Raw genomic sequence first — 22,754 nt, forward strand, 5'->3', positions numbered from 1 at the left:
GAGAGGAAGACAGAGGGATAGAGAGCTAGAAACATTGATGAGAGAGAATCATCGATCAGCTGCCTCTTGCACACCCCCTACTGGGGATGTGCCCGCAACCAAGGTATATGCCCATTTCAGAAATTGAACCCGGGATCTTTCAGTCCGCAGGCCGATGCTCTATCCATTGAGCCAAACTGGTTTCGGCCAGCGTATTTTTTTTTAAACTGAGAGCTTTCATGTAAGAATGGTATTGCTGTCATAAAATGAAAGAAACAATAAAAAAAAATACAAATAGTTTAGAATAAAAATGATACCCAAATCAAGAATTTTCTGAATGAGGTGTTTAAAAGCATCTTTCCTCTTTTTACATGTTTATTGGCAATTCTATATATCTTTTGATAATAAATAGACTGTATAAACAGACTATATATTATAGTACTACAAATTAGGACCTATCAATATGTATCTTCAATTAAATTCATTACAATGAAATCATTTATACTTTGTTATTGAGGACAAAATTATAATGGTAACAGGCATGTGGCAAAGGCACTCAAAGACACTTTGCAAAAGAGAACATTGCATCCATTGTAATCTTAGAACATTTAAATCTTCTATATTCATAATTCTGATTTAAATCCCTGGATGAACTATGTAACAAAATATAGTTGTAAAATCACATAAGAAAAGTACATTAAGCTAACTTTAAAATAGTTAAAATAGAAATAAGCTGACTATAATTTAGCCACACAGACCAAGAAATGTGAGAGGTACAAATAAACATCCTACATAATAAAGAGGTAATATGCAAATTGACCATCATGCCCTCACACAAGATGGCCACCACAAGAAGGCCAGCAGGGGAAGGCAGTTATGGGCGACCAGGATGGCAGGGGAGAGCAGTTATGAGAGACCATGAAAGCATGGGAGGGGAGTTAGGAGTGACCAGGATGGCAGGGGAGGACAGCTTGGGAACCAGGCCTGCAGGGGAGGTCAGCTGGGGGTGACCAGGCCGGCAGAGGAGGGCAATTTGGGGGGACCAGGCCTTCAGGAGAAGGCAGTTGGGGTCAACCAGGACTGGAGGGGAGAGCAGTTAGGGGTGACTAGGCCAGCAGGGGAGGGCAGTTGGGAACAATCAGGCTGGCATGGGAGGGCTGTTGGGAGCAATTGGACTGGCAGAGGAGGGCAGTTGGGGGCAATCGGGCTGGCAGGGGAGTAATTAGGCATCGATTAGGCTGGCAGGGGAGTGGTTAGGGGGCGATCAGGCTGGCAAGAAGAAGCAGTTCGGGGCAATCATGCAGGCAGGCAGATGAGCAGTTGGGAGCCAGCAGTCCTGGATTGTAAGAGGGATCCCGGACTGGAGAGGGTGCAGCTGGGCTGAGGGACACTACCCCTGAGTGAATTTTGTGCACTGGGCCTCTAGTTATAGATAAAATAAGGACACAACTATATATCAAGGAAAGAATTTAAAAATGATGATAGTTCACTGAATAGCTTTATGCTAATAATTGAAAATTTAATGCTTTTTAAAAGTATACTTTTGATGTTTTTGAGAGAGACAAAGAGAGAGAGAGAAGGAGAGAGAGAGAGAGAGGGAGGGAGGGAGGGAGAGAAACATTGATGTTAGGGAGAAACATCAATCACTTGCATCCTGTATGAACCCCAATGGGAGATTGAACCCACAACGTGGTTATGTTTCCTGGCTGGGAATTGAACTGGTCACCTTTAGGTGCATGGGGCAATGCTCAACTAACTGAGCCACACCGGCCAGGACAAATAAGTTATTTTGTAGACAAACATAAATTGCCAAAACTAACTGAAGAAGAAATAGAAAAGATGTATCCATTGAAACCATGAATGAACTTGAACTGGTAATCAAGGTCTCCCTGACCCATCTCTGATCACCAGGCCTGGGAAGCTTTACAGGCAAAGTTTTGCCTAATCTTCATGGAAGATGATCCATATTTTACACAAACTGTTTGAGAGAGAAAGATGAAGGAAAATCACCCAATTTATTTTTACAAAACTATAATGCTATTACCAAAGAACAAAAACAAAAAAAGGACTATATAAGAAAAGACCAATATCACTTATGAACATATGGCCAAAACAACAGTAGCAATTCAAATTGGGCAAAATATAATACTTTATGATTGACTAGTATTTACCCCAGAAATGATAGGATGTCTTGACATCAGAAAAGCCTGTTAATATAATATACTCTATCAATAGATTTAAGTGGGGGGGGGGGGGGGGGGTGGAGGGGAGAGTATGATCATCACAATGTATTCAGAAAAACCATTCAGCATTTATTCATTATTAAAATAAAATACTTTATTTTAGCATACTAGGAAAAAAATGTGTAATTCCTTAATTTGAATAAGAGTATTTATCAAAAACTATAACAAATGCTATATCAGCAACTGAACCTAAGAAATACTGCCAAAAGCCAAAAACAAGGGTACTCACTATCATCTCATTGTTCTCAAGGATGCCACGCATTCAAAAGGAAGTGGTGAAGTGGGGAGTAGAGAATGAATATAAATATGAATAAAGTGAAAAAGAAAAGACAAAACTGAACTCTGTAGCAATCTGGGAGAAAAGCTTTCCAGACAAAAGAATATGCAGATATAAGGTAACTGAAGAGACAGCCTGTGCAACACATATGAGAAACAGCAAGGAGTATAGAATGAGGTGAGTAAGGAGAAAAGCCAGTGGGAAATACATTAAGAAACAGAGACAGATCATGTGAAGCACAGATTCTCACACTACCAGTGGTAAAAGAACAAGTTTCTTCCACCAATTTTTAAAAGAAAGGTTCTATAATAAATGATTTTTTTTAAAAAAAGAATAGGAAAAAGGAAATGCAAAAAGACATACAAACCCAAACTTTCATTAGAATTAAGAGATATTCAATGACTCAGTTTATAAAATTACTCCCAATTTTATAATTATGTTGTGGGCCAGCATTAGTCAGTCTCTGGATTACAATTTGAGGAACAATCCTAAATAACCCTATATAATAAAAGCCTAATATGCTAAGTGTCTGGTCATCTGTTCAACCAAAGCATAATATGCTAATGCCGCTCAACCACTCGCTATGACGTGCACTGACCAGCAAGGGGGGCGGGGGAGGGGGGGGCGGAGAGTCAACCTGTCACTATGATGTGCACTGACCACCAGGGGGAAGACACTCTGACTGGTAGATTAGCTTGTTAGTGGGGTCTGGCCAATGGGAGCTGAGCGAGACTGGCAGGACATGCCCCGGAGCCCTCCTGCGGCCCCTCCCTGGCTGCAACATTCCATGTCCCTCTCCAGCCCTGACTGTGCACTGGTGGGGTTCCTTGGCCTGGCTTTCGTCCTCTCACAATCCAGGACTCCTCAGAGGATGTCAGAAAGCCCGTTTCAGCAGATCCCACAGGCCAGGCCAAGGGACCCCACTGATGCATGAGTTTGTGCACTGGGCCTCTAGTGATGTAAGTAAAACCTTAATAGACCATTAAAAAGGCTTGTTTTTATAATGAATGATAAACTTATACAAGATTTTAGCAGAAAAACGACATGAACTGACTGTTAATAGGATCACTCTGGCTATTATTTTGAGATAACCAGGGTGATGGGTGGGCAAGAGTAAAAGCAAAAATATTAATTAGTTACTGCATCCTGGCCAGCATGGCTCAGTGTCTTAGCATTGATTTATGTACCAGGAGGTCAAAGTTCGATTTCTGGTGAGGCACATGCCCAGGTTTTAGGCTTGATTCCCAGTGCAGGAGGCAGCCAATCAATGATTCACTCTCATCATTGATGTTTCTATCTTTCTCGCCATCTCCCTGCCTCTCTCTGAAATCAATAAAGACATTATTTTTTTTTAAAAAGGATTTTACTGCAATAATCTAGGAGGCCTGGACACAAGAGGTAATATGAGTGCTCAATACTTGTCCAATTCTGCAAACAATATGAAAATTGACAGGATTTGTTGTCAAATTAGATGAAAGATAGGAATCAAGACGGCCTGATAACGGTGGTTTGCAAATTTATTACATTTAAAAAATTATACTCTACACTGAAATACTGAACTATGTTCAAAATGTTTAATGATTATGTTACTTTAAAAAAATAATCAAAAAGTGATCCACCTGCAAAACTGCCTGGGTACCAGCTCGTATGTTTTCTTCTGTGGCTTCTTCAGAGGCGTTATGAAGAACATCTTGATAGGTGCCATTTTTTGCCCAAGTGGAATTTCGAACATGATCAGCAATATTGGCCCCATTTTCCTGAAGAAAAATACCAAATTTTTAATATTTCATTAATTAAAAATGCTATGACAAATCAGTAAGCTGAAGTAAACTGGAAATTATTGGATACCACTAAGCATCTTCTCAAAACAGCAGGTGTCTTATTTGATTACAAAATCTGTTTGCTCACCAAAGACTATTGTATCATTTCAGATATACAGACGTTTTTCTCTGTACCAAATACTTACACACTTACACAGCCTTGAAAGAGATGGATTTTGCTCTAAAGTAAATGGGTTAATCTAAAAAACTTAAATAAAATAGAAAATTGCTTCTATTTAACCTACTTAAGATTAATAAAATTCCTATTATCCATAGAAAGAATTCTGATACTTGAAACCACTAAAATTGCAGCTTTCTGCTTGAGATTTGGCTGTCAAAATCTTATTGACTAGACATTTCCCTTATCTGTGAAAAGCCACACAAACAGAGATTTCACTCAATGTTGTTCCCTTTCTTAAAGTTACTCTCTAGTTTCTTTCAGCTTTTGGTCACTCACCAGTATCTTCAAATAGTTTTTTTTTTTTTAATATTTTTTTCTAGAGCTTATCACTGTAAAATGCAGGTGGTTTCATCTAATACTTTGTCGTTTTCAGAAGCAGCACAGAACTCAGCTCTCAGTAGCCAAGAGTACCTTTCTCATAAGCTCCAGGTATCATCTAAATAGTTTTTCCTGAATGATCCACAAGCACCTCAAATTAAAAATGTTTAAAAGGAAGCTTATTATCTGAGTCTTCCCTCCCATCCTCAACTTCCTACTAACTTCTCTAGCCGCCTTGGCCACCACCACTACACTTGCATTTTTAAAATTCCTATTCAAGAGTGAATGGCAACCAACCAAAAAAAAGGAACTTGGGACACCTCCCCATTTCTCATTTCTCTCAGCCAATTTAATCATCAAAACATATTGATTGTACCACCAAAGCAGCTCATATATCAGTCTTGTTCTTTATATTACCACTAGAGGCCTGACGCATAAAATCTGTGCACAGGAGGAGGGTCCCCTCAGCCCAGCCTGCACCCTCTCTAATCCGGGACATCCCTCTCACAATCCTGGACCACTGGCTCCTAACTGTTCATCTGCCTGCTTGCCTGATTGCCCAAAACTGCCCACCCTGCCAGCCTGATCACCCCAACCACCTCTGTCTACTGGCCTGATAGCCCCTCACTGACCCCCATGCCAGCCTGGTTGCCCTTAACTGCTCAAACCTTGCCAGCTTGAACACCCCCGACTGCCCCCCTGCTGAACTGGACACTACGCGCGGCCATCTTGTGGTGGCCACCTTGTGTCCACATGGGGGCAGGATCTTTGACCACATAGAGGCAGTCATACTGTATGCTGGAGTGATGATTAATCTGCATATTACTCTTTTTATTAGACAGGATAGAGGCCTGGTGCATGGGTGGGGACTGGCTGGTTTGCCCTGAAGGGTGTCCTGGAACAAGGTGGGGGTTCCCTTGGGGCATGGGCGGCCTGGGTGAGGAGCTGTGGTTTGTAGGCCAGCCACGCCCCCCGGCGACCCAAGCGGAGGCTCTGGTATCTGGAATTTATTTACCTTCTACAGTTGAAACTTTGCAGCCTGGAGCAGAGCCAAGCCTTCTGCTTGCTCCTTGTCTGCCACCATTTCTGTTTGGATTTGTTACCTTCTATAATTGAAACTTTGTAGCCTTGAGTGGAGGCCTAGGCTGGCTAGGGCAGGTGGAAAACTTGGCTTCCTCCATTGCCAGGGAAACCCAAGCCACCCTCTTGCTCTCTATGAATGTAGCCATCTTGGTTGGGGTTAATTTGCATACTTGCTCTGATTGGCTGTGGGCATTGCTATGGGTGTAGTGGAGTGATGGTTAATTTGCATATTACTCTTTTATTAGGTAGGATAGATTGCAACTGCCACTGTCCTATCTCTATCACGTACTTAGCATCTCCCTTCGGAACTTGGCTAATATTTCCTAACTAGTCTCTTGCCTCCAAATTGGCCTCCAATCTATCTTTCAACCAAGATTTGGAATAATACTCCCGAAATATGTTACTCATGCATTCTTCTATTCATAATCCTTTGAAGGCTTTCCAGTGTCCAGAATGTAATCAAAGCCAATTACAATGGTATACCTGCACATTTTTGTAGATTCTATTCACACTATGTGGTTCCTTTCCCATTTATTACCTGCTCCTTACATCATACTACCTCCTCCATGAAGTCTTTCCTAAACTGTTAGATGTTCCCTCTTTCACACACTATATCACAGAAATAATATTGTTTTATACTATTTACTTTGAATATTTGTCTTCCTGCTAAATCTTAAGTTATGTAAAGACAGAAATGATTTTTTTTGGGCTTATATCTCCAAAACTTTCTCAATTGGCATGTTTTACAGAACAATTTGTAATTTGTGGAAGTATTTTATTGTCACAAGAAATGAGAAGACTATAGGTTTTTAATAAAATGATCCATGGAATGCTAAGCATACTATAAAGTGCTGAGAATCTGCACATGCACATAAATATCCTGTATCCAACATATCTTACAAATGCCTCACGTGCACTATGCAAAAAAAACCATTAAAAAAAAAAAAAAAACTAAACAAAAACCATTTATAAAAATTATCTGAATGTATATCTTAACTCCATCTTATGAATAATGCCTAATTTTAAATGATTTTTAATATATTAAATTTATCAGAAATATCCTATATAATTAAAGGCTAATAAGCAAATTGACTGAATGGTAGAAAGACCAGTCACTATGATGCACTGACCACCAGGAGCAGATGTTCAATGCAGGAACTGCCCCCTGGTGGTCAGTGCACTCCCACAGGGGGAACTCTGCTTAGCCAGAAGCAGGGCTCACGGCTGGTAAGCACAGCAGAGCAAGCCTAAGCCATTAGTCAGACATCCCCTGAGGGCACCAGGCCTCTAGTAAATCAATAAATGATTCTATCTTCTGTTTATCATTCATGCCATTAGCAAGAGTTGCTGGCATTAAAACAAACAAACAAAAATAACAACAAAAATCTCTAATGGCAACACTGATTGCAGTATTTAAGCAGCAGAAAACACCTATACAATACACTTATATCACCTTGCATTTGTAGCTTTGTTCTTTCCTCCCACTTTCAACTATTAGATTTTTAGTTACCAGATTATATTATCTGTCATTTTTATTTAAGGATAGTAAATGACACAGGGTAGGCTCAGTATTAAGCTAAACATTCATGACAAAATTTGGGGGAAAACAGATTATTTAGACTGACAGTTTTATCCTCTAGCTTGACCCAAAATTTGGATATTTTTGTTGGTATATAATAAGTAGAACTGGAAATTTTATTTCATAATTTACATGGTTAATTTTAGTTACTTCAATTAAATTTCTTAGTTACATTCTCCCCATTCTTAGGCATAGGGGAGAATGCCCTATAAATACATATACATATATATATATATATATATATATATATATATATATATATATATATGTATATACACACACACACACACACACACACACACACTGAGTAGCCATATTATTATGATCTCTGAACGCATAATAATCTGGACACTCAGTGTGTGTGTGTGTGTGTGTGTGTGTGTGTGTGTATTAGAAGCTTGGTGCATGAATTCGTGCATGGGTGGGGTCTGGCCAGCCTGGCCAGGGGGAGGGACCATGGGCAGTTGGCTGGCCTGCCTGTTGGTCAAACTTCTGGTCAAGGAAACAATTTGCATATTAGCCTTTTATTATATAGGATATATACTAAGTGGCCAGATTATTATGCATTCAGAGATCATAATAATCTGGCCACTCAGTATATATGTATATATACATATATCTATAATTGATTCACAGTTTTAAATATTATACCTTTTATAATAGTTTTAAATATTATACCTTTTATAACAGCATCTAATTTTGATCCAATGACATAACGATATAGTATATATAACCTCAATATTATTATATTTTTTAAGTTGTGACATCAAAGAGCTTTGGGATAGGGTACTGAGCTAATTGTAATGTTACCGAAATTATAAAATATATTAATTGTATCTTTACCTTCCCATTTAGTAAGTATATGTGTGTTAACATCACAATTTTTGAAAATCTAGTCTACTAAACGAATAATAAAGTAAGTCAGTCTTATTTTACCTCTTCTCTCTTTTCGCCTTCTTCCATTGAAATATCATGGTCTGGAACACTGTCAATGCAAGGTAAGTCAGAAGAAGAAATCACAATTTCTTCAGGCTCTTGCATGAACAAAGGTTTTTCCTCTTGCTGAATCCATTCTTGATATACTTTTACCACTTTCCTCATTGCTGCTGCTTCACAAATTGGTAACAAAAATGCCTAGTGAAGAAAAGAAATAATGATACTTTTTAGATGCCTTTTACTTTGCCAAAAACCACTAATACATGTATTTTTATTTTATTATATTGTAAAATGAGGTATAGACCATTTATACCTCATTTAAAAATATATATGTTTTACTGATTTTAGAAAGGAAGGGAGATGAACAAAGATATTATGATGTCTTCCCCTGAACAAAAAGTTCACCAGTTTGATTTCTGATTAGGGCACATGCCCAGGTTGCGGGCTCAATCCCCAGTATACAGGAGGTAATCGATCGATGATGTTTCTCTCTCATCAATGTTTCTCTCTATATATTTTTTCCTTTCCTCTCTCTCTAAAAATAAATAAAAGTATATTTGAAAACAAGATTTTAATTGAAACAAAACAAAATCTAACTCTGAGAATAAAAATCACATGAAACAAATCAACTGAGCTTTTCTAAGCATATAAAGAAAAAGAAAAGTCAGAGTTTTCTTATTTTCTTTTACTTATAACAAATTTATATAAATTAAATATTAAGACAATAATACTTAAGTAATTAAATAAATATTTTAATCTTTTCTTTAGATAATTGCCAGGTTGCCTTAACTTTTTTAAAAGGAAATATGTCCTTGTTACTCACAAGAATACTATATTTTCACATCAAAATAAATTTTTTTCAAATCCTCACCCAAGGATATGTTTCCCGTTGATTTTATGAGAGTTGAAATGAGAGGGAGAGATGGAGAAAAACACTGATGTGAGAGACACACACTGATTGGCTGCCTCCCACATGCCTTTGACCAGGGGTGGGAGCTTGTATCCGAAGTATGTGTTCTTATTTTTATATATATATATATATATATATATATATTTTATTGATTTTACACAGAGAGGAATTGAGAGGGACAGAGAGTTAGAAACGTCGATGAGAGAGAAACATCGACCAGCTGCCTCCTGCACACCCCCCACTGGGGATGTGCCCGCAACCAAGGTACATGCCCTTGACCGGAATCGAACCCGGGACCTTTCAGTCCACAGGCCGACACTCTATCCACTGAGCCAAACCGGTCCTGGCGAAGTATGTGCTCTTGATCAGAATCTAACCTGGGAGTCTTCAGTCTGACAGTTTATCCACTGAGCAAAACCAGCTAGGGCTCAAAAGAATTTTTTTATACAATTCAGGTAACAAAAATAAAACAGTAAAAATATTCTTAATCATACCACCCAAATCCTTTCCTTATGCATGTTTGTGTTTATGTACCATAATATTTCACTGTACTTTATATTTACTAATAGAAATTGAATTAAATTGCTTTTAATTATTCATTTTACAAACACTACCTATTCATTTCAATTCTAAAAATCAGCCTTCCTGGCCCAGTGGCTGGCTCAGTGGTAGAGCATTGGTCTGCAGACTGAAAGGTCCCAGGTTCAATTCCAGTCAAGGGCATGTACATTGGTTGCGGACACATCCCTGGTGGAGGGTGTGCAAGAGGCAGCTGGTCGATGTTTCTCTCTCATCAACGTTTCTAGCTCTCTCTCTCTCTCTCCCTTCTTCTCTGTAAAAAATCAACAAAATATATATTTTTAAAAAAACTAAAAAAAACTTCTGATAAATGCTCTTTTTGCATGAAATTCAACATTTTAAACATAAAAATATCTATGTTAACACCTTCAGAAAATTTGACATATTAACTTTCAAGCATGTTTTCAATACAACAAAATAGCATTTATACCAACTGGTCAATCTAGAAGAAATGGACATATTCCTACAAAAATATGACCTTGCAAAACTCAACCAAGAGGAATAAAAAAATCGGAATAGGCTGATATTTGTGGAGGAAATTGAAGCAGTAATCAAAAACTTCCAACAAACAAAAGCCCAGGACCAGAAGCCTCGCAGTGAAGTTTTATCAAACATTCAAAGAAGAAATAAAACCTATCTTGCTCAGACTATTCTAAAAAATTCAAGAGTTAGGAACACTTCCAAGCTCTTTTTATGAAGCCAGCATTACCCTAATCCCAAAACAATACAAAGAAAAAGAATTACAGGGCAATGTCCCTCATAAACATAGACACCAAATTCTCAACAGAATTCTGGCAAATTGAATCCAACAATACAATAGAAAGATCATACACCATAACCAAGTGGGATTTATTCTGGGGATGTAATGATAGTATAATATCTGCAAATAAATAAATGTGATCCACCACATTAACAAACTTAGAGATAAAAACCATATAATCATATCCATTGATACAGAAAAAACATTTGACAAAATCCAACACCCTTTCTTGATAAAACTCTCAGCAATGTGGGAATAGAGGAATCCAACCTCAACATAATAAAAGCCTTATATGGACAAACCTACAGCTAACATACTAAACTCATTTCCCCTAAGAACAGGAAGAAGACAAGCATGCCCACTTTCACCACGCCAAATCTTTTGATAAAGTTCTATAAGAGCTGCCATAGCAATCAGATAAGAAGAAATAAAAGGTATCCAAATTGGAAAAGAAGAAGTATAACTGTTCTTATTCACAGATGGCATGATACTATACATAGAAAACACCAAAGACTCCATAAAAAAACTACTAGACTTAATAAATGAATTCAGTAATGTAGCAGGATACAAAATTAACAACCAGAAATCTATGGCCTTTTTATACATCACACAAATGAACTCACACAAAGGTAAACGGGGGGAAGAAAGAGGGGGGGGGGGGGAAACCAATCCAATTTACCATTGCACCAAAAAAATTAAGATACCTAGGGATAAACTTAACTAGGAACATAAAAGACTTGTACTTGGGAAAACTACAAGACATTGAAAAGGGGATACAAGCACATAGAGAAGATCTAGGGAGAGACAAAGCTGTATCACTTATAGCTGTGGTCAGCAAACTGCGGCTCGTAAGCCACATGTGGCTTTCTGGCCCCTTGAGTGTGGCTCTTCCACAAAATACCACGGCTTGAGCGATCTATTTTGAAGAAGTGGTGCTAGAAAAAGTTTAAGTTTAAAAGATTTGGCTCTCAAAAGAAATTTCAATCATTGTACTGTTAACACATTTTTGCGGGAAACGAGTAAACTCGTCGTATCGCTTTCTATACCAAAGCGCGGGAGTCGAGTTACCTCGTTTTGTTCCGCTAAGCGGTGGGGCACGGGAAACTTGTAAACAAGGGCGCCAAACGGGTGACGGACTACACATTATCTATTGTCAGCGGCACCCTATGCGTCTACCTGCCGATACAATAAATTTGAAGTGGAAAGATATCACTGTGAAAGAAATGAAGAAGTTTTGGGGGCTTGTAATACTTATGGGACAGGACAGACGAGATGATTATTGGAGCACGGAACCGTGGATGGAGACACCGTGTTTTCCAAAAACGATGAGTAGAGACAGATTCCGTCAAATATGGAGGGCCTGGCATTTCAACAACAACGAAAATGTGCAAGACAACTCGGATAGACTTTGCAAAGTCAGACCATTATTGGATTTCTTTCTTCCCAAATTCAAAGAAGTTTATAAGCCTATTCAGCAGTTGTCTTTAGATGAAGGCATAGTACCGTGGAGGGGAAGATTATTCTTCAGGGTTTATAATGCAGGAAAAATTATAAAATATAGGATTCTGGTGCGTATGGTATGCGAAAGCAATACTGGCTACATATGCAATTTCAAAATTTATTGCAGTGAAAAAAAGAGATTAATCGAAACAATTCAAACAGTGGTATCTCCTTATACAGATTTATGGCACCATGTATACATGGATAATTATTACAATAGTGTTCAAAACAGCGAGATACTCTTGGGGGGGGGGGGGGGATCAGAATTTGCGGTACCATACGGAAAAATGGAGGACTTCCAGACTGTCTAAAAACAGTTTCATTGAAAAATGGTGAAACAACTTTCAGAAGGAAAAAGGATATTTTGCTGCAAGTCTGGCAATCAAAAAAGACAGTGTTTCTCATATCCAGCATGTACACAAAATTACTACATTCTAGGTAAACAGAAAAAAATACAATCATATCCAGCATTCACTCTGCTGAGATGAGGGAGAGTCAAAAACATCGATAGAAGGACAACACAAAAAAATTATAAAGCCAAATGCTCTGATCAATTAAACCGATACATGAAAGGCGTAGACTGGGCGGATCAGTACTTGTCGTATTATTCAATTTTACACAAAACAGCTAAATGGACCAAAAGAATGGCTATGTACCTTATAAATTGTGCCTTATTCAATTCATTCGTAGTATATAATTCGGTTAATTCGGCTAACAAAAAGAAATATCAAACTTTTTTAAAGGACATAGCGGTCCATTGGCTAACTGATGAAATTTCGATAGATGAACCAGCCGAACCTGTACCATCGACATCTAGGAGCAAGGCTTGCAAATCGGATCCACCAGGGAGACTGTCAATGGACATGAGGAAACATACATGGAACCTCTAGTTGGAACTGGCAGAAATAAAAATGTTTTACGTCGTTGTCGTGTGTGTGCCGCTCATAAACTACGCAGTGAGACGCGGTACATGTGCAAGTTTTGTAATGTACCCCTGCACAAAGGAAAGTGTTTCGAACACTACCACACAGTGAAGCACTATTACTAGGTTATAGTTTTTTTTATAAGATCTGTTGAAAATTTCGAAAAAATATCGTAATTTGTATAAATAAAATTATTTTGATTGTATTTTTTTCTGTTTACCTAGAATGTAGTAATTTTGTGTACATGAAAAATAGAATAACACATATTTTGCAAAGTAAATAAATAGAGACCTCTTTTTAAACTAAAACACTGAAAGTTTCATAGAAAAATATCAAATAGATCAAAAGATATGAATATTTTACGGAAAGTCTAATTTTGGCGAGAAAATGTCAAAAAAGCCCCGCGTTACGACGCGATTTGGCGGGAAAATGCCCGATTACAAAGTGTTAATATTTGGCTCTGTTGACTAATGACTGTCAACCACTGTCCTAGGGCAATGGAGACTAAGAAAATAAATAAGCAAATGGGACTACATCAAAATAAAAAGCTTCTGCACAGAAAAAAAAATAAACAAAACAATCAACCGAACAACAAGAAACCCCCCTGCATGGAGAACTAACGCTATAATATTTCAGAGAATGGCTTAATTTCCAAAAAGGAACTCTGCTTTACTGCTGGTGGGAATGCAGACTGGTACAGCCACTATGGAAAACATGATGTTTCCTCAAAAAACTGAAAATGGAACTGTCATTTGACCCAGTAATACCACTTCTATTAATAGTATTGTAATATATCCCAAGAAAACAGAAACACCAATCAGAAAGGATATATGCACCCCTATGTTCATAGCAACACAATTTAAAATAGTTAAGATTTGGACACAGCCTAAATGCCCATTAGCAGATGAGTAGATTAGAAAACTGTGGTACATCTACACAATGGAATACTATGCTGCTACTGCAAAAAAGAAGGAATTCTTACGATATGCAACAGCATGGATGGAACTGGAAGCATTATTCTAAGTGAAATAAGCTAGTTAGTGAAAGAAAAATACCACATGATCTCACTCATTTGTGGAATATAAAGAACATTATAAACTGATGAACAAAAATAGATAACAGAGGCAAAGAAGCATCGAATCAACTGTCAAACTACAGTGGGAAGGCTGGGGAGGGTTGGGTGGTGGGGGGGAGGTGAGAGATCAACCGAAGGACTTGTATGCATGCATCTAAGCATAACCAGTGGACACAAGACCCTAGGGGCGAGGGGGAAGGCATGTGCCAAGGGGTAGGGGAGGCCGGGGGAAGGACAATGGGGGAAAAAGGAAGACATATGTATTACTATTTTTAATACTTTAAACAATAAAATAAAGTTTTCATATGGTTTCTTTTCCACAAAATTTCTATGTAATTGAGAATGTGCAGTTAGGAATTTCTAGTTATCTTTATGCAAAATAGCTTCCACTTTTTTCATTTCTCTCCTTTATTTTATTCCCCAAATAATATATGCCTTAAGCAACTTTAATTTCAGAATGCCTTACAGGACAAACTAAGCCCCTATAGGGAGGATAAAGGCATTTAAAACATTGCTTCTTATTTTTATAAACCACTTTATTGATCAGAAAGTGAAAGATTAAATGATTTTATTATAATTTATTAATCAAATGATAGAAAAGTTTCAAATCCCAAAGTAACTAAGAAAATTTTTCTGAAAACAAGTAAGAGGGAGTAGTTATTAAATTAAAACCATCATAAAATAAAAATATAAAATACTGAACAACTACATGTAGTAAAATTTAAAAACTAAGTATGAATTTTAAAAGCCATTTTTAAGAAGAGTAAATTTTAAAGAGCTAAAAATCAGTACAGTATATTCAATATTAAAGACAAGTCTGTATTACAAATTAAAAATACTGAGAGGTACTTTACCTGACGAAATATCTCTGTGACAAAGTTTACATTACTTCTTTTAGAAGAAAAAACTCTGCGAACTATTTCAATGTCTGTGAGATGTTCTTCATCAATACTACAAAGGCTAGATGAGCTAGGTTCTCGCTCCGTCAGAGTGCTTGTATTAGAATGAGACTGTTCTGGTTCTGTAGTCCTATCTGTTTTATCAGTATTATCGGTTTTATTTTCTTCTCTGGATACCAAACTAGCTGCTGCTCTCTAAAATAAAAAAAGAAGTGGGGAAAATATAATCATTAACAAGATATTCTTTCTTCTAATAACTAATACTAAGAGAATCCAAAGAATTTATTCGAAATAATAAAATGGCAATAAAAGTAATTCAACATCTGAGTGATACAGTGATAGTCACCACAAGTCATCTACCCATCTATAATTAGATTTGTTTTTCAGCATATCTGCAAAACAAATAAGTTAATAATTAAAGCTGGGTAAGAAATTAATGCAGATAGAGTTAGCCAGAACTTCAATAATAAGTAAAAAACATAATACTGGACTGTCTGTTTAATAAAGCCTTAATGTTTAAAATCATCTCTAGACAAAAATTACACAAGTAAAAACTTTTTTAACAAAAAACAAAGAAGTGGAAGAAAATTTATAACAGAAATTGAAATGAAGCCAAAAGGTTTTCTAAGGAAAACTCCTGGGTTGTAATAACTAGGAACGACAGAGGTTCAACCAACCGAATTCAGTCCTGCTTCTGCTGCAGGAGTGGTGCCCCAGCACTGACTCCTGAGGGGCCTGTGAATCAGGGCAAGAGAGAGACCTGAAGAGAGAAGCAGGGACTGATCCATTTCTTCTGTGGCAGCTTTTGATCAGCACTTGCTCTTTCTCTCCCAGTCTGATTAGCAACCGTGCCTCCAACGGGGCTGCTGATCTGTCCTGCCTTTCTGATCAGGCCCTATTAATAGGTCCAGAGATGCTGACTGGCATAAGAAAAAAACAATCAAAACCAACTGTGGGTGCTATGACGAACCAATGGCTGCCTAGAGGCGAAGCTTCTGACACTGACTGGCATAGAAACTGACCAATCAGAACCAAATCTGGGGGCTATGAGGAGTCAATGGCCGCCTACGAGGTAGAGCTTTTGACGCTGAATGGCATAGAAACCAACCAATCAGAACCAAATCTGGGTGCTGTGGGGAGCCATTTGCTGCCTAGGAGACGGAGCTTTTTATGCTGACTGGTATTGAAATAGACCAATCAGAACCAAATCTGTGTGCTGTGGGGAGCCAATGGCTACCTAGCAAGAGGAGCTTTTGACTCTGGCATTGAAACTGACCAATCAGAACCAAATCTGGGTGCTGTGGGGAGTCAATGGCATAGAAACTGACCAATCCAAATTAAATTGGCCAGCAGATGATGGCATTTTTGTTGAGTTAATTTGCATACTAATTCCTGATTGGCTGGTGAGCATAGCGGAGGTAGTCAATTTATACATTTTTCTTTTATAGGATTAGCATTTAGAGAAAAAAAATTTTTTTTAATATATTTTATTGATTTTTTTACATAGAGGAGGAGAAAGGGATAGAGAGAGAAACGTCGATGAGAGAGAAACATCGACCAGCTGCCTCTTGCACACTCCCTACCAGGGATGTGCCCGCAACCAACGTACATGCCCTTGACCGGAATCGTACCTGGGACCTTTCAGTCCGCAGACCGACACTCTACCACTGAGCCAAACCAGCTTCGGCAGCATTTAGAAAATTTGACTTATATTCCCCTTACCCTTCTATTTATATGGCTGTGTGTGAAGGCCTGCAGGGGAGGGCAGTTGGGGGCAAGATCAGGCTGGCATGGAAGGGCCACTGGGGGCAAGATCAGGCCAGCAGGGGAGAGCAGCTGGGGGCAACCAGGCTGGGAGTGGAGGGTAATGAGGGGTGATATCAGGCCGGCAGGGGGAGGGAAGTTGGGGGCAACCAGGTGGTTGTGAGAGAGATGTCCAACTGCCGGGTTAGGCCCTATCTCTCACGGGGTTCCCCAATTGGGAGAGGATGCAGGCTGGGCTGAGGGAACCCCCGCTCCATGCACAAATTTCATGCACTGGCCTCTACTATTCTAATAACAATATAATTTTTACCGTGACTGGAGATGAAAAAAAAGTATTAAGGTGGTGATGAAGAAATGACTACCATGTTGTATAATAGGAGAAGCACTATTCTGGTAAGTATCATAAATTACTTTGGTAAGTTACTCGATTTTTGGTCTCAGTATTGCCATCTATATAAAATAAGGTTTTAGAAGAATGATCTCAAATATGCCTGCCCAATAAAAAAACAACAACTATGACTTCAGTCTATTAAGTTCTGGGATAAGAAAAATAGTTCTGCTTGAGTTTCTACATTTAATAATTCTTTGTAGAGAACAAAGTTTTTGGGGAAACACACATAGCCATATAAATAGAAGGGTAAGGGGAATATAAGTCAAATTTTCAAAATGCCAATCCTATATAATAAAAGAGAAATGTATAAATTAACCATACCTCTGCTATGCTCACCAGCCAATCAGGAATGAGTATGCAAATTAACCCAAAAAATGGCGGGTTAATTTGCATACACAGGCACTAGGCAGAGAGCAGAGCAGGAGACCTGGCGGAGAGTGTACTGTAGAGGCTTGGGTAGCCAAGCTCCCCGGGCCACCAGATGGAGAGCAGAGAGGGAGAGCTGGCAGTTTGGAGGACTTGGCAGAGCAGGAAGAGAAAACCCACAGTGCAGGGAGCACCAGGAATGCTGTGAATCTTAGTTGTGGTGGCTGACGGATCTCCCAGACACTAAAGCAAAGTGAGCCTGGAGCAAGTTACCGTTGTGGTGGAGGATGAAAGGAAAGTAAAGGTGAGAGACGTAAGTAAAATCAGAGTGTCTAGGAAAAATTAAAGGGAAGATATCCTAAAACTTCCAGGAAATCTTCACCAATGAAGCAAAGAAAAAAATGCCTCTATTATTCTGTGAGCAACAAACCAAACTGGGTTGGGGTCTCAGACAATTCGCTCATATGATTTCACAGATAGACAGAAACTCCCGGATTGGAGAGGGCTCCCCTGAGGGTTTATTATGGTAAATAAACTCCCAGACTAGAGAGGTTCCAGGTCAAGCTGAGGAACCACCCTCCCGCCCCATGCATGAATCTTTGTACACCAGGCCCCTAGTAAACTAATGAACACATTATAATTCCACTTAATTTTTAAAAGATTTAAGAAATCATACAAAATACACACACAGTATAAGATTTTTATAACTGAGGAAATCTGAGAAAAGAAAAATAAAATAGTAATATGGACAAGTTCAGGGAAAAAGCACATTGAGGGTAAAATTAAAAGTGGAAAAGAAGAAAACTTTAATTAAAAATAACTGATTTTGCTGAAACTGGTTTGGCTCAGTGGATAGAGCGTCGGCCTGCAGACTGAAAGGTCCCAGGTTCGATTCTAGTCAAGGGCATGTACCTTGGTTGCAGGCACATCTCCAGTAGGTGGTGTGCAGCACAGGAGGCAGCTGATCGATGACTCTCTCTCTCTTCGATGTTTCTAACTCTCTATCCCTCTCCCTTCCTCTCTGTAAAAAAATCAATAAAAATATATTTTAAAAAATAAATAAAGTAACTGATTTTTTGCTAAGTTTTTTAAAAAAATGAATTTAAGTATCTAACAAAAAAAACTGATTTTTTTAAATATTAGCTCCTTCTTTGAAGAATTGTATAACACTTCTGGATTCTTTGTTTATTGGGGGGGAAGAGAAGGAATAAAATGGTGACAGAACTTTAAATCAGCATTCTATGAATGCCTAGAAATCTAACAAGAATTATAAAGGTCCTACAACCATTTCATTGCAAACTTTCCAATTGCAGGAATTTATTGCAAAATTCACAATATTTTTATTCATACAATTCAGGATATTTTTAGTACTATAAAATTAAACCTAAACTACAGAAATAAATAAAAGCTGAGACTTGGCTCTGGTTGGTGTGGCTCGGCTGGAGCATTGTCCATACACCAAAAGGTGGCAGGTTCAATTCCCTATCAGGGCACATACCCAGGTTTCGGGTTCAATCACTGTTCTCCAGGCCCAGGTGGGAGGCAACCAATTTATGTTTCTCTTTATCTCTCTCTCTTCCTCTCTCTCTAAAATCAATAAAAATTGTTAAAAAGGGGGGAAAAAGCTGAGACTCAGAAATGACTGAAATTATCTTCTATACCTTATAAGTTTTATATTTTTTGCTAAGAAAACTATTGGTCCTATAATTATTATTAAAATTTAGATTTATAAAATATATATAAAATAATTTATACAAAATAAATATTATTGTTTTATTTAAATGTGTTCTACTCCTAAGGCAAATCAGTGGACAAATCTCTTAAGCCATTTCTAACTTTAGCAAGTTATGTGTGTATTACCTGAATATTCTTTGGCAAGATTTCACCTTCCATCCCAGGAATATGAGGTCCTGTGTGTGGCTTTGGCTCAAGCCAAAAAGAAACCAGCCAACGAATGACAATTACACGAGCCTTAATGAAAGGCTCCTTCGTACAATATATTGCTTCGTTGGTTTCAGCATCCTTTTTTATCATGACATAATGTGGCTTTGGTCTCATCTGTGGAATATCTATGCAAAATAAAGGAGGAAAAAACAAAATAAGAAAGGAACTGTGCTCAGATAAATGTACATTTTTTAATATTTGAGAAACCCCTGTGAAGATACCCTGATTTCAAAAGTAGATTTAGAACAAAAATGACATTTTAAAATAATTTGAGCCCTGGTGGTTTGGCTCAATGGATAGAGCCTTGGCCTGAGGACTAAAGGGTCCCAGGTTCGATTCAGGTCAAGGGCACATGCCTAGGTTGTGGGCTCAATCCCCAGTTGGGGGCATGTAGGAGGCAGCTGATCAATGAATCTCTCTCATCATTGATATTTCTGATTCTCTCTCCCTCTCCCTTCCTCTCTGCGACCAATAAAAATATATTTTTAAATAAAAATTAAAAATTTTGCTACATATAAGCAAAGAATCCAAAAGAGTAAAACTATATGTTGCTGATATATAGAAACATGTCCTTTCGAAAAATATCATGAAAAGGCTCAATGAATCCTCTCTAAAAACAGAAACTTCAGAGCCATTTAAAATTAATGAAAGCTCATTTCAATTAACCTAAGATTGAGACATATTTTGAAATTATACAAAACATGAGCTTTTTAAAGCAAATAATATTCCCAATTGCAAAGGCTTGCTACCTTGACGAATTTAAGACATTTCTACTACCTATAATGGTTTTGTCTATACCTGTTAGTTGCCTAAACTTGGCAGAGCTTAAAATATAAACATCTTTCTGCAAAAAGGACATTTTCACATAGGACTACCAATGCTTTCTATATAGAGCAGATGTCTGCTTCTAACCTAAGATTTGTCCAGGAGACTCTAGCTTTAAGGCCCCAACAGACATCTTGGCACGGCTACTAAATACTGGACAAGACATGATCAAAATATATTACAATATAATTATTCATAAAGAATTGAATAAGATATACTAAATTGAACTGTTGGGGAACCTTAAAAAGAAAATTTATAATATAGAGAGACCTATCTCATCCAATAGGTGAGATCCAGAGAATAAGCTTTTTAATAAAAAATCTTTTCACTCACAGTGAAAATGTCCTAGTAATAAGTTTCCACTTTGGATATAATCTACATCTCTAATCAATCAATACAAATATTAAATGTTATGAGTTTTCTGCAGGTAACAAATGTCAACTTTACACTGAGGCATGTTTTATTCTTAACTTTACATTGAAGTATGTTTTATTCGTATGCATGATCTTTTAGAAAATTCCAAAGGCTACCTACCAAGCACAGGATGATATAAACTGCTCTCCTTGCACATGTTTGGAAAAATGTAAGACAAGTAGTACTTCTTAAAATGTGAAAACAAAAATGAAAATCCCCTTTCTTGATTTTCTTTGTTCTTCCATTCTAAACTTTTTACCTAAAAGATACAATCAGAATCATTCCAGGAAAAGGAAACAAACAATTATCTGTGATAAACTTATAAAAGGTTGCTTAAGCAATTTAATAAATTATTACACTATGAAGATATACTAATATAGACATATGTGTACATATATATTTATATATTATACACACACACTACATATATATAAACATGCATAAATTTACAAAGAAGAAATTTTAAAAACTGGCCTAATGACACACAAAAATACATAATATTCCAAAAATCTTACAAGTTAAAATGTGCTCTGAAAAACATTCAAAGTTTATTTAAACTCATTTATATTTATGACAAAGATGCTAATGTTCTTTCCTCTTCACCTTTTCTAGAATAGTTCAGTCTAAAAGTTATACAAAATATGTGAGGAGGTGGGGGATAGATATAAAAGCAGAGGCCAGCAAGTACAGTTAAGCAGAGTCTGACAAGTAGGGCATCCATAATGGGAGTATTGCAGAGGCAGCAATAGCCTAGTGGGGACTCCGAGTAAGAGAGATGAGGGCAGTGTCCAAAAAAATATGCACCTGAAAATTTTAAAAGTACAAAGAAGTTTAGGAGTAAATTACACTTCCCCACTCTCACCCCATTCTCAGCCCACCTCTCTAGTTGCTGCCTCTTAGCAGACTGTTCCTTAATCAAAGACGTTATATTTTCATTTAAAGTACCACAGCTACTAATTATAAATGAAAGTATTAGAAAGTAAACTCAACTGACTCAGATAAGAAGGTACATCCATGAATAGTCTACTGTAAAAATTTCTCCTTCTAGCTTCCTTTCTAAGAGCTTCAAATGTCTCCAATAATTTTTATTTCAGACAAGACATATTAACATATTTTCAAAGCTAAAAATGTCACTCCTTCTTTAGGATAATAAGCAAATATCTACTATAACAGAATAATGGTAAAAGGGGAAGGATTATCCACACAGGATAATAATGGGGATAATATCAAAGAAAATAACATGTACCTGAATTACTATGTATTTTAAAAGTGCTTCAAGAAAATAGCTTGTGAGATCTTCTTGTCCTTTATCTCCTGATTGTGGGGGGACAAGAGGAGTGATTTCCTCTATAGTAACTTGAGCTATCCAAAGACAAAAAAAAAAAAAAGCTTAGTATAATTACAAAATAAATTTAACAATGCAATAATATAACCCAAATAAAATTTAACTGCAAAACATATACAATATTGCTTGAAAACATTCTAATGATTAAACCTTGACCTAAATCTGTCATTCTGAAAGTCCATCACAACAAACATAAACTTTAATAATCAACTCTTTCATGAACCCTTAATTGAGGTAATATAACACAGGACTGGACAAAGAGATATGTAGGAATTAAGAGTAAATCAGCCGGGACCGGTTTGGCTGATGGATAGAGCGTCGGCTTGGGGACTGAAGAGACCTGGGTTCAATTCCGGTCAAGGGCATGTACCTTGGTTGCGGGGATATCCCCAGTAGGGGGTGTGCAAGAGGCAGCTGATTGATGACTCTCTCGTCGATGTTTCTAACTCTCTATCTCTCTCCCTTCCTCTCTGTACAAAGTCAATAAAATATATATTAATATTAAAAAAAAAAAAAAAGAGTAAATCACAGCCCTAACCAGTTTGGCTCAGTGGCTAGAGTGTTGGCCTGTGGAATGAAGGGTCCCAGGTTCTATTTCGGTCAAGGGCATGTACCTTGGGTACGGGCACATCCCCAGTAGGGG

The 22,754-nt window shown here is 37.5% G+C and overlaps 1 protein-coding gene across 14 annotated transcripts in view; it reads right to left on the bottom strand.

The window, feature by feature from the left end:
- RALGAPA1 (Ral GTPase activating protein catalytic subunit alpha 1) overlaps positions 1 to 22,754 on the bottom strand; it is a 224,591-nt gene that overhangs the window by 158,891 nt on the left and 42,946 nt on the right. For all 14 annotated transcript variants that reach the window (XM_045585379.1, XM_036451922.2, XM_036452055.2 and 11 more), the window contains 6 exons: positions 22,013 to 22,128; positions 20,887 to 21,025; positions 19,444 to 19,652; positions 15,018 to 15,257; positions 8,417 to 8,614; positions 4,119 to 4,256 (listed from right to left, as the gene is read on the bottom strand). In XM_045585379.1, the coding sequence (XP_045441335.1) occupies positions 4,119 to 4,256; positions 8,417 to 8,614; positions 15,018 to 15,257; positions 19,444 to 19,652; positions 20,887 to 21,025; positions 22,013 to 22,128 (1,040 nt within the window). The remainder of the gene's footprint in view (positions 1 to 4,118; positions 4,257 to 8,416; positions 8,615 to 15,017; positions 15,258 to 19,443; positions 19,653 to 20,886; positions 21,026 to 22,012; positions 22,129 to 22,754) is intronic.

The sequence above is a fragment of the Pipistrellus kuhlii genome, unplaced genomic scaffold (genome assembly GCF_014108245.1).
Source record: "Pipistrellus kuhlii isolate mPipKuh1 unplaced genomic scaffold, mPipKuh1.p scaffold_m20_p_1, whole genome shotgun sequence".
Classification (NCBI taxonomy): domain Eukaryota; kingdom Metazoa; phylum Chordata; class Mammalia; order Chiroptera; family Vespertilionidae; genus Pipistrellus; species Pipistrellus kuhlii.